The following is a 13,837-nucleotide window of genomic DNA, read 5'->3' on the forward strand; positions in this document are numbered from 1 at the left end:
AAATTTTTCACCAGTTTGTCAAAAATTTTGCGGTCCGGTTGATCGCGGTCCGGATAACGTTCCCGATACCACTGTAACGCATTCACAGAGCTACGATAATTTACAAAATACGCTTCAATTAAATCTACTTTATGCGAGTTTGGTAATTCCATGACGAAAACTTAACATAATGTTAACTTTAAACAATGAAATATCAAGTAAAATACTGTTTGTTTCAAGAAGTTCCAAATTTAAAATTTGTTTTTTTTTTAAATTAGATTTGTAAGGTAAGGCTCGCGTAAGAATATCTTAAAGTATTTTAATCCTTTTTAAACCAAATAAAGTGTTCCAAATTCAAATGTAAAACTGGAATAGGCAATATTTTTTAAATAAAAACCTTGCAGTGGGCAGTGGTTTTCAATTTACACGGGTTGTAAAAATGAAAACGAAAATCGTTTAAATTTGACTAACTTCTGCTGTCCCGATTTTTTTCTTCCCATACAATAAAATGATCCCCTCATGAAACTGAGTAGATGTGCGTCAAAAAAAAATTTCATCAAAATTAATCATTTTTAGGGACAACTCACACTTGACCAAAATTTTGACTATACCATTTTTTTTTTCACAAAAAAGTACCTAATGTTTCCTAAGACAGTTTCCCTGTATCTCTTATACTTTGGGATTTCCCCATACTGTCCCACTTAAAAAAAACACACTGTATATGTGTATGTATATTGATATGGCTGTTGACAAGACCTCCGCCTTTAAAATAAATGAGGGTAGTCCATAAAAAAGCGCGGCAACCAATTTGCAATACATCGCCGTCGTTAAAAGTAAATCTATTCGTAGTTAAATTGAAAATGGCCTTCTACAATAGAAAAATGATGCAAAACAAGGAGATTATTAAAGCTTGGCGAGCCGGACATCGGAGGAAAATACATAGTGATGAAGAAATTAGTTTACCTGAGATATGGTATGTAAAACTTGTGTAATTGTAACTTGTGTAGGTACTGGCCCCAATTTCACCACGGTGACAGGTGCGACAATTGTAAAACATCACTGTTGCTGACGACACAGGCATCCATGGGCTACGGTTACCGCTTACCATCGGGCGGGCCTTATTCCTGTTTGCCACCATCATTGCATTATTTAAAAAAAACTTTATTATATCGGAATAAAACAGATATTTCTCTTGCTAAGTTTATGACAATTGTCACAAGAAACACTACAATTGTCACGAAATACCGACATATAACTCATTTCCTGTCAAGATTCACCGACAATTCTACAAATATGTCGACTAGAAAAAATCATTCTTGTTTCATAACATAATTATTGTAATACATACAATTGTAGCAAAATGCCTGTCATGTTTGTAAGTATTTCTATAGAAAATATTTTATAAAATTGTAATATATTGTCACCTGTCGCTTGACAATTGTCGCTCGACATATGTCACTGACAATTGTAGCCGTGGCGAAATTGGGGCCGTCTATCTTATGTACATAAATAAAATTGTAACGTGTAATATGTAATAATATTTTAATTAATGAGTATGAGTACTGTAAGGACAAACTGAGCCCACGTATGCAACGTGCACATGCATTATAAAATCTGGACCCAGAAATTTGTATGCTTAGAAACATACTTGTCATAAGCAACGCAACGCCTAGCGTGGCACGGGCATGTGATGCGGAGGGATGAAAGTCATGTGACGAGAAAGGTATTACGATTGAATGTGGAGGGAAGTACGAGGAAAGGAAAACCGAGGAAAAGGTGGATGGACTGTGTGAGAAATTATATGAAACGAACGCGAGTGAATGATGAGATGACGGGCGACAGAGAGGTGAGGATGAGAAATACATACCGACCCCATGTGAATGGGAATGGGACAAGGGCAAGAGAATGATGAACAACGCAACGCTTGAAAAGTATGTTTCTAAGCATACAAATTTCAGGGTCCAGATTTCCTAATGCATAGCGTGGGGTCAGTTTGTCCCTACTTTAACTTGAGTACTTAATTGTAACTCGAGGTTGTATAGGCACTGATTATATAATAGGTCGGTAAAATGCCTCATACTTCCCGCCATCACGATTTCGGGTCACTAAAAAAATATACGAAAAATCAATAACGCATTTAGAATTGAGAGGTTTTGAAACTGAAGAGAAAGGTAACCTTTTCATACACAAATGATCATTGTGCCGATGCCGGTGACAAATTAATATACAGTGTGTTACCATGCAGGAACCGGGCTTTTTTTAAGGGAGGTTAAAATATCGTATATCTATAATGTAACCATGACACTAATTTAATTAATAAACTAAATTTCAGACTTCGTTAACTTTCTAACAAAATTTTAACTGCCCGCAATGTACAGCACAGTAAATTAACAAGTAAGTGCTAATGACAGCTCTTCATACTTTGTTTATTACGAAGTTTACTTCAAGATGCACTTAAGATAACTACACCAAATTAAAGCCACTCTGTTCTCATTGATAAAGACTTTACTACCAACTAAATTAAACTTAAATACAAACCCCACATTTTAATAAAATAATACATTAACCCCACATAATACGAGTACTTGGCGTTGGTTTGGTACCTGTCTGAAGTGCTCGAGAATCCTTTCCTCAACTTGCACTGGCACGATCCCGTGCATGGCCCTTTCAGGCTGACCAGGGGCGATTGGCCTATTCTCACGAACTTGCTGAAAAGCCGCTGTTATCAATCGAGCATTGTGTGGATGTCGTCAATTTGGGAAGTGTTTCCTATAAAGCCTTAAGCCTTGAGCTGCAGTTCCACGTGTATCAACAACTCTCGAGCATTGTAACCCATTTTAAAGAAAAGCTAAGTAATACCAATTTTTCTAATATTTTTTGGTTTGCTTTGACAACCCGACGTGTTGACGACTTTTGAAATTGTCATGTCAATGTTTACAAAAACTCTTTAATTAATGTATTAAAACCTCCATACATGAACCCAATGATAAGGACGACAATAATTTTACGATAGTTGTCTCAGTTTTTTACCCTCGTACCACGACATGCCTTGTACCAGTACGTGCGTTAGCGATATCAGTAACGACAATTACGCAGTACACCCACTACATTGCGTGTGCGAATTTAGGAAATTTAATTGAGCAGTTAATTTACATAATTAAGATTTGCTAATACACGCAAACAACTGCTAATGGATCATATTATTACCAGTTTTAATAAAAGCCCGCATGTTGGTAACACACTGTATAAGTAGGTATAAAGTAGTTTTAAAAGTAATAATTATTGTATATTACCTTGGCCGTTTACATTTATTTCTCAAATAGTTTTCGTCCAAAAAATATTCTTCATATAAATATACAGCTTGGCAAAAAAGAGTAGAAACTAAAAAGTGGCAACACTGTAGTGTCGTCCCTTTCAAACCAATTTATATAAGAAAACGGGACGACACTACAGTGTTGCCACTTTTTAATTTCTACTCTTTTTTGCCAAGTTGAAAACGTCCATAATATTCACAAATTCATTTAGTTCACATCTGCATCTGATTTCTCAGCGGGGATCAACATTTTTCTCATTTTTTCTGGCAATCGAATCTTTTTGATGGTAATATTATGCGGCCAGTCTCGACTGAATTCAAATATGAAAAAGAAAAGTAGCCGTTACTCGTTCTACATTTGAATTTGTAATTTTTCCAACGTATTTGCCTATTTGGTCCGTTGCTAAAGTTGTTTACTTAATTTTCATTTCATCCTGATTTATTTGAAAAATGTATGAAAGTAAGTAGAATTTTTAGAGTTTGAAATTAAAATGACTCTTAAAATAGGTGTTTATAGGTTCAGCCAGCAGAGCTGTTCCATTTTTTGCCATTTTGGCTTTAAAACAATTAAAACAGGATGCCTCACCATGTGTCACCATACAAAATTGTCCATTGCCGTCAATGGCTATATGCTGCGCGTTGACCACAGCATTTACAATTTCGCAGCGGTTTACCGCGTACGCGCGCCGTGTGTAAACCGCCTAATAGTCAGTTGCATTTGCAATGTGACGAATAAATTGATTGAAATATTTTTGTAACAATTTATGACGTATAAAACTTTATGGGTCTCCTACATGTATTTTGGAGTCCTGTAACATTACGTTACGTTTTGTATATTCAAGCGGCCGCTATGAAGCTTAAAAGTATATAGTCACGTTTTTTCCTTCATTTGTAGTCTCTTTCGCACTTTCATGAAATGTTCATATAGGTACGTAATGGTTTCCCTTTTGCATACTTCAATTTGTTTTAAGCGTAAGCTTCATACTAGGTCTGTATTCTTAGCAGACTAAGGGCCAGTTGCACCAACCACATTTGACAGACTGATCAACGTCAGCCGGCGCCCCCCGGCGCTTTACTATGAAACTTTCCATACATAAAAATTTAGCGAACTCTTTAACGATACGAACAGTTTGGTGCAACCGACCCTTAGTCGTGAGCAGAAATTAATAGAAGTCAATAACGTTTTTTTTTTTCTTTTTTTAGCGGTGAGATTGGACACTGGATGCGGCGCGACCGCCACCCCCGCAACCGTCTCTCTCTACGCAGCTTCTCTGTCCTGCTCTCCGGCGCCATACGGCTCTACAGGGACCAAATCAATCTCTTGTTGAAAGGTAAAGGGCTACATAGACCTTGCAACAAGTTGCATGCAATTTTCGATACATTGCCGACGTACCGATGTACAACGAATGCAATTGATCGATCAGATGCCGTAATGCATCGAAAATCGCATGCGATTTGTTGCAATCTCAGTGGAGCCTTTAACAAATAAGTATTTACTATTAGTATAGTTAATTATTTTAAAACTGATTAAACGTAGGAGGAATTCAATAAGATGAGACTACGTTACTCGTTGCAATGCCAGATTCCATGTTAAATAGGTATGTGTAAAAAAAAAAAAAAAACAAATATTGTTTTGAACCTTCTGTGCCTAGTACTATTTTTTAAATGTTTTTAAATTTATTTATTAAATGTTATTATTTACTTTTTGGCCTCTATGCGAACGTACTTTTGAACTGTAGTTAGTTTTGGTTAGTGATATTTAATATAAAATTCAAATTGAAAAGCAGAATATCTTGCATACTTCAGCCGAGATCCATCACGATAAGAGTGATCGAATGGTGCAATCTCGGTTGAGAGCTGGCAGAAAACCAAATCGGTCTATTCGTTAGGGAGGTGTGATAGTAGGTACTTATACTGAAAGTGGTGGTAAATCGAGGAAAAGGTGGATGGACTGTGTGAGAGATGATATGAAACGAACGCGAGTGAATGATGAGATGACGGACGACAGAGAGGTGTGGAAGAGAAAGACATGCTGCGCCGACCCCAAATGAATGGGACAAGGGCAAGAGAATAATGGTGACTGAAGGCAAGTGGCGATATCGGACCAAGCTAATTTTGTAACGACTCTGACGTGACAAAGAGTCATCATTATCATAATTTTACGAGCCTGCCTCTTGTCGGTGGAGTAGACGCCAGTTTTCACGGTCCTCGGTTTAAATATGTGTCGTAATTACCTGAATAAATAATAATATTAATTTCCAACTACTACTGAAAACAGGCGCGAATCCGCGCAGGACCGGGTAAAATGGCGTGCTCTTGTGTTGGAGGCCAAGACTCATTTTTGGTCATCGCGCCAAACTATTAGTACGTGCCTAAGTAAAGTTAGTAATTTCAAACTACTAATACTAGTATGTACTACTGAAGTTTATTTTTTGTAATGAAAGCTTTTCTTCTCTTTCTTTTCAGATACTTTCAAATGCAGTATAAGCCCAGTGTCAGTCTTTACACCTGTTGACCACACAATCTCAGGTCAGATTTTAGAAAATGATAAGTTGATAAGTAAATGTAATTTCTGATAAAATAATCACGATTATTTTAATTTGGAGGAAATACCTACCTACCTACGTATCTTACTTATTATACAGTAATTCCATAGCTACTTTAAATCATAGAAAAATATAAGTTAAGAAAGTGTGGTAACCCCATCACTTAATATAATAATAATACATCACTTTTCTTACCAAACCGCGAGTTATTTCGTAGTCGTAGTGATAGTCGTAGTACTGATAAATTCCGCTACATCTAGCGTCAAGTAGCGGAATTTATCAGTACTGCTAGTCGACAAATAGATGTCGCGACGAACGAAAACTCTAATGCTCAACAATTTTCAGCTAATATTATAACCGGATTAACCGGAAGTCTATTTTCAACTCCTACTTAGGTATTTCAATAAAAACTAGTTTATTAAAATATCAAATGCTTGCATAATCTGACCTAATTATTGCATAATCTGTCATCATTTCATAGAAGTTTGACGTTTAAAATAACACTTGCACTGCGTGTGCTATCAAAATCGTTGCAGAATTTTCTTGGTCTCACTCTACCTACGCCGTTTTCCTGCAAAATGTATATGAATAATGTTTTTTTATTATATTTCAGAGTCTTCAGTAGAAGAATTAACCGAGTTTATGCCCGGTATAGAAGCTACTAACACGAGAGGTACTTAAAGGTGACAGTCCATTTCCAACGACAGCCGCACTACCTACTGTTGCGACGATACTGTCATTCATTGTCTTGTCATTCATTTTACTATGGAAATTGACAATGACGTGTCAGAGCAGTAGTGCAGCTGCGGTCAGAAATGGAATGTTACCTTAATTGTCATATTTCTCGTAAATACAATTGTATTGGTATAAAAGCAGCAATATAAATCATAAATACCGACCGGCGACCGGTCTGGCCTAGTGGGTGGTGACCCTGCCTGCGAAGCCGATGGTCCTGGGTTCGAATCCCAGTAAGGGCATTTATTTGTGTGATGAACACTTATATTTGTTCCTGAGTCATGGGTGTTTTCTATGTATATAAGTATGTATATCGTCGCCTAGCACCCATAGTACAAGCTTTGCTTAGTTTGGGGCTAGGTTGATCTGTGTAAGATGTCCCCAATATTTAAAAAAAAAAAAAAAAAAAAAATTTAAGATCAGCATCAGCTCTTACACTTTTAAGCTTAAAGTATCTAAATCTATTTTTGAACATTTCCAATTATAATAAATAAATAAATATTAAGTATAGGACATTCTTACACAGACTGACTAAAGGATGACTCACGTTAGACTGGGCCGTGTACGGGAGCTTCCGGCGCATCGTTTTCTATGAAAAGCATCACGTGATTGCCTGTCATGCCATAGAAAAGTAAGCGCCGGAAGCTCCGGCCCGGCCACGGCCCGGTCTAACGTGAGTCATCCTGAAGTCCCATGGTAAGGTCAAGAAGGCTTTGTATTGTGGCTACACAGACAACGATATATATAATACAAATAAATTATCCTACAATATTTTCAGAAAATAATTCTTCTGAAAACGGATATCCGCCCGAATCAACTGAATACAATACGGACACAGAATCATTACCTCCTGATGATTCATATGAAACTATTGCCGATGACGACTCTACTGTGTTTACAGTTACATCTAAAACTATAGAGGTAAGTATATAAGTACCTACATTTTATTTTATTTTTCAAAATGGCGCTATCTCAATAACAAATAGTTTTGAAAATGGAACTAGAGTTAGACCAAGAAAAGTTAGCAGCGATTTTGATAGCCCACGCAGTGCAAGTGTTATTTTAAACGTCAAACTTCTTTGAAATTATGACGTATAAAATAACACTTACAATACGTGGACTATCAAAATCGCTGCAGACTTTTCTTGGTCTAACTCTATCAGCTATAGAAACTAAATGATAAGTTAGCAATGATTTAAAACATTTATTTACATACAATATATATACAGTGGTACTACTAAACGAAATTAATAACTAGCTTAAATCTAAAATAGGCCCTTGAGGCATTGTACCAAGGATGCTGGCGGCATTTCCTCGCTGTATCGCAATGCTGATACGTTGTGCGAGGTAGCTGCCAGCTCTTCGGTCACCAGTTACGTCAACCAGACACTTCGCGATTTCTGCGAACAACTTATGCGCGCTGGGACCCCATGGACCTAGAGTTTCAACACCAAATGGTACAAAATGGTACTCTCTACCGAGGCTCTTATATTTGTTACGTTTTAGAATTTCGGCGCTTTCCGCCGCTCCGCCCGCTTTTACAGTAGTCCGTTGAAGGTGGGACGGTGCCAGTGTGTCTACGCAGGTAGCATCCCACACCAACATCCGTCCCAAGCTCCAAGGAACTAAGGACACTCCATCGGGCCTCTTGCCATCATCTCTGATAATGCCAGTCGGCTCAAGAAGAGCAGGCACATTGATGGTGGCAAGAGACCGACGGACTATGTCATTAAGCGACGCATGTCTCGAAAAACGGCCTGCACTTTTTTGACAAGATAATCCGTGGTGTCCCAGTCGGTCCACGTCCGTGCCACAAGAGCATATGTGTGGCGTACACACCGAAACCCCGAGTCGCAAACCAGTCGCCAGTCTAAGGGAGGCCGGATCCAAGAAAGTACCAGTATTGGGCGAAGGATGGGCATGTAGCCAGTAACCGGCTTCCCGGGCTCCGACCGCCAAAAGCCTCGCGCGGTCTGGACCTGTACAGTTGTTTAGGAGAGTATTGTAAGTTAAATCACAGTAAACATTATCCCAACTCCTTTGTGAATTTGGGTTGTCTGGAAATTGTTTGCCTGGGCAAGCAATTTTAAAAGCATTTTTGGCGTCCTCAAAGCCCGCAATCTCACAGTTTGTGGGCAAAGCCCTTAAGATATTTCCTATGAGACCAGACGTGCTATGAGTGGACGCCAAAAAGGCTGGGGAAGCCACACTGGAAATTTTGCGAATTCCTAAACCTCCAAACCGAATGGGGAGGGACGCTTGAGACCAGGAAGGCTCACTTAGCTGAATGTTTAGAATCGTCTCTAAACTAATTTTGATCAAATCATCTATGGGCGACAATAAATTTTGATGTTTCCAGAAAGGACAACAGCGGAGCACATACGTAAATTTAGGGACAAAAAGGCAGAATTTAAGAATCACAAGAGCATAATGAGGGCTAATTTTGAGTAAGCGATCCGTGTGACTTTTGAATTTAGTTATGGAGTTAGAAATATAATCGGGAAAAGATTCTTCGAATATAGGAGAACCCAGGAGGCAAAGAGAATACTTGTCTACTGATTTGATATTGGGAGTCAGATCGTCAAATTTGGGTTGTAAGTTGGTCAAAGTACAAGAAGATTTTTGAATAAAGAGTTCGCATTTGCTGAAATTCAGTTCTAAACCAATATTTTCGAAACTACTCTTAATAAAAGACAAATCAGAGAGTACAGTATTCACGTCACCTCCTAGGGTTCCGTCATCTAAGTACCACACATTGAATTTTGATTTTAAATTTTTGATAATTGGATTTATAGCCAAACTAAAAATTGCTGGCCCGAGAGGGTCACCCTGCTGACAGCCAACCTCGGAAGATAATTCATGTGACTTGTACATTAATTTAGATGAGTCTGAATAGCAAAAGAAAAGGTAATTGTATAGTTCCGGAATTTTGTCCTTAACTTCTGTCAGCAAGGTGTCTCTACTAACCGAATTAAAAGCATTTTTAACGTCAATTTTGACAACAATTTCGCAATCAAGTTAGCAAATACATTTTCTTTTGAGATAGCGCTATTTGGCTTGACATAAATCATCGTAAGGTTTTATGAGTTGATCTTAAGTTTGAATAAAAATCCATCTAATATTTCCCAATAATATTAGGTATCACATAAGTTCTGAAACAGACACTTTTATTTTTCAGCAAACTTACTCCGAAGAACAAGACGCGTCCGAAAAAACAAGAGACCAAATGATCCAAACATCACCAGCTCCATCCGATAATTTCACCAATTTCGACCCTAACCTCCCGTTCGGATACATCATAGTCCACGACAACTTCCACTCTAGGATACCTAGCAAGATATTATTTTCTAGCCTTTCTGAAAACGCTAGATTCCTGCCCATTCACAGACCAATGCTCTGAGAATACTTTGCCAGATAAATACCGTACCGAATTATTACATTTATTTTGGTCAGTCGCCGTTAAAGTTTTAAATACTTTTACAGGCTGGTGATTTGAATATTGGTTTGATACTTTTGTTGTTTAACTGTATTTGAAGGATTTAGGAATTGAATATAATTATTATTAATATAACTATCAATATACATTTGACGATATATGTAATAATTTTGTGTGTAGGTATCCAATATAAGCAAATATACTTATGTTACATTAGCATTACATTAGGTATTACATAATCATAATTTAAGATAATGAATATTTAATTGTAGACGAGCTGTCTGTGATTATGTTTAAGTACTTTTATACAAATATTATGAGTAACTACTTATATGTGACTGTGTTTAATTTCGAAATGCCCAACCTCTAAGATAAGAAAAATCACATTACATTGGATGCACCGCACGTCAGTCCGATGTAATAGCGGGACAACGCTATGTACGTGCTCTGTTTCGCTCACACACCGGATACGCCTTAATGTGATAATCGCTGTTTAGAGGTACATCAAATAAAATAAATCAAATTTAGTTAATTTTAAGTCTGCTCAAGCCTATACCGGGTGTGGACTGTAATAATTATGAGCAAAAAATTTAACTGTAGGCTGTACTCCTCATACTGACCAACATTTGTTCAGCGACTTTTAAAAATAACTTGTGGTTTGATTTTTAATACACTCAAAAGTTTATTCTAAGACGCAATGTATTGCGAATTTTGTTATGTTTAAGGCGTGACAAGCAACGTCAATCACAATGATATGGCGTGGCGATGGCGTCCATTGAAGATAATATTTATTTTGTATGAAAAATAGGGAGTCTAAATACTTCATAATTTTCAAAAGTTGTTGAACAAAAGTGTCACCGTTTGAGGAGTACAAACTATGTTTTAATTATTTGCTCGTGTTACAGGCCACACCCGGTATACATCGATGCCATTGTGACGTACACATTTTTTTTCAATGAACGTTCGTATAAAAACTTTAATATTGCATTTCAGCGCACTCGGATTATTTTTCAACAACTTGTAATCTAATCTACAAGGCGGCGTTGCGTTCAACACCCGCGGAAAGTGCACGGGACTAACTTTAATAATGCACCGAGGCACTTTCGAGGCACTTTCGAGGCACATTCGAGGCACTTTCGAGGCAATCCTGTCGCGAGCTTCTCATATGTCAAAGATAAGTACGAATTAGGCGCGTAGTCACTCAGCCTCAGGAGCAATATCAGACTGAAGGGGTGTTTACGGTAGGTATATAAACTGGAGTGCTATCAAAACGGGTCACTATATGGAAATCCCATACTAAGTTTGCTCTGGAGTGTACAGTCACGAGCTTGATTTGGGACCCATTTCCATTAAATGTTGTTAGAGAACATTCGTAATGCAATAAGGTTGAAACTTCAGTTCGATGGTGTTGAAATGTCAAATTAAGACATTTAAACGTCATAGCGAATCGACCCTTGAAATGATAACCTCTTTCCAAAAAGTTATCACTCCGGTTTTATAATCTGTTTAAAGTGACATTTTCAAAAATATTATTTCACAAATTGACGTAATTGAGTGGTTGCCCCTAGAAACGTAAACGTCGATGGTAAACATTATGTCAATGAATTATGACACTGCGTTAAAATATTAGCTCTAAATAGCGTCAGTTTGCTACACGATATTCAACCTTAGATGGGTCCCAGATTAAAGCTCGTGACTGTACTTCGAGTAAACTTATAGCAAAATACCCATACAATGTACAAGATTGCCTGTCAAATATCAAAAGTGCGCCCAACATCGTAATGATGTCAACTTGTCAAGTATGTACACTTATAGCAATGTGCCAAAGAACATTTTCATAAATTGCAAAGTTCTTCTCTTAACCTTCTCTTTCACCTTCCCATGCAAACGGGACAGCCGTATTCGAACAATGAGATAAGTACGTCAAATACTAGATATTGAAACGATATGGATTGGATATGTCGTTCTCATTTTAAAACGTGTTGGATTGTAATGTAACTTTAGGTACACATACAATAACATGAGGTAAATCTAGTTCGTACCGTAATTAGTTTATATAGCTCCTAAACTAACTCTAGTTTATAAAACCAACTAAATAGAGCAAAAACAAGTTTTGTATGAAAAACTTAAATTCGCTGTATTTCTTCAACTATGGTATCTGAAGCCACATAAACTAATTACAGGCGGCTTAGCACGGTCGCGTTTTTATCCCTTGTCACCATGCCTGTCACGTTCTAACAAGTATGTAAGTGCGAAAGGGACGCGCATAGTGATAGTCGATAAAAATGGAACCGTGCTGAGCCCGCAGGACTAGATATACCTTATCCTATCGTAAGTGGGTCATTCTCTGAGAATATGTCTGCGGTTGAGTCTAATTGCCACGACTCTTTTCATACATTTTGTATGGGTCGCGGCAATTAGACTGCAGACATATTTTTTGAGAATGACCGAAGTACAGTCGAAGTCAAAAATATGTTTACACTTTTGCACCTTACTCCTTTGTAATAAGGCGAAAAATGTAAACATATCTTTGACGTCGACCGTAGAAAGTTTCAGAGCATTCAAACCAGCAAGTCGTTTTAAAATGAAAGCATAACTACGTTGGTATGGAGAACCGAGCTTGCTGGGGATTCTTAAGTGCTACGTACTCGTACATAACTTACATACTTTTATGTGTGGCAAGAGGCTATAGTAACACCAAAAGCACAAAGCTAAAAGCTACTTTAATAATACATCTCAGAGCACTCTGTAAAACTCTGGATAAAACGCAATAAATCGGTACGATCAGCGGGTCTCGTGAAAGTTTAAAAAGCAAAGTGCTGCGATACGTCGGAATCAGGGAGTTTTACTTGCTTTTAAAACATAAGATAAGTGCAATATATTTATTACTATTGTAATGCGAAAAACAGTAGTTTTGTTTTGCAGTTCTAGGATTTAACCAGAGAGAGGAACGGGGACGAAACCAAGGAATAAATATTACATATTGAAATAAAAATGCAGCCGATTGTAGCCCTGTATTTACGTTGCGATGTCATACATTGTAATTGTAGTTTTAGCTTTTATTTATTAAAATTATTTTATTAGTAAAATTCAATCACAAAAGCAAAAGAACATCAGAGTTAAGTAATTTAAAATAAAATAATTTAATACCTATAAATACAGTATAATTTATAAATTAACCTATAAAGAACCCAATCATAAAAAAATGCCCCGTCCAACACTTCGGCCTGCGGCATGGACCCCATTACACTGGCGGCGTTACCTCTCAGGCCGCGTAGCCAACATGCCAATCGCTAACGCTTCGTAGCGATCGAAAAGCAACTGTCACATTTATATGGAAGAGTGATAGAGAGACACAAAGCATTTCGTTGTCGTAGCGATAGCGATTGTCACCTTCGCTAGGCCGGTTGTACCGCAAGACCGCTACTGAGAGAGGTACGCGCCAGCCCTGCGGTCCCCTGTGGAATCGACCAGCTGCGCCGACAAAGCCCTCATAAATGACTTCATGTCGGATGACGAAGGACCCAGGGTCTCAACTGCAAGCGTCGCAAACTTATAGTCGTTAACTTATGGTCGAGTATTTGCGGCGTTTGAGAATCTGGGCCTGGCCAGCCGCAGCCAGCTTTGCTTTTATTGCATTGTCTTACTACACATTTCCATATTCGATTAACCAATAGTCATCATCTTCCTCGCGTTATCCCGGCATTTTGCCACGGCTCATGGGAGCCTGGGGTCCGCTTGGCAACTAATCCCACGAATTGGCGTAGGCACTAGTTTTTACGAAAGCAACTGCCATCTGACCTTCCAACCTAGTGGGGAAACTAGGCC

General features: G+C 37.9%; 1 protein-coding gene across 1 annotated transcript; it reads left to right on the forward strand.

Moving 5' to 3' along the window:
- The first annotated feature begins 839 nt into the window (after positions 1-839).
- LOC134800310 (uncharacterized) lies at positions 840-10,021 on the forward strand. Its single transcript, XM_063772810.1, has 6 exons — positions 840-952; positions 4,496-4,623; positions 5,759-5,821; positions 6,452-6,511; positions 7,352-7,494; positions 9,752-10,021. Exons 1-6 carry the CDS (start codon positions 840-842, stop codon positions 9,971-9,973), a joined length of 729 nt encoding a protein of 242 aa, XP_063628880.1. The 3' UTR covers positions 9,974-10,021.
- Positions 10,022-13,837: the final 3,816 nt, after the last annotated feature.

Source organism: Cydia splendana, chromosome 19 (assembly GCF_910591565.1).
Source record: "Cydia splendana chromosome 19, ilCydSple1.2, whole genome shotgun sequence".
Lineage (NCBI taxonomy): Eukaryota > Metazoa > Arthropoda > Insecta > Lepidoptera > Tortricidae > Cydia > Cydia splendana.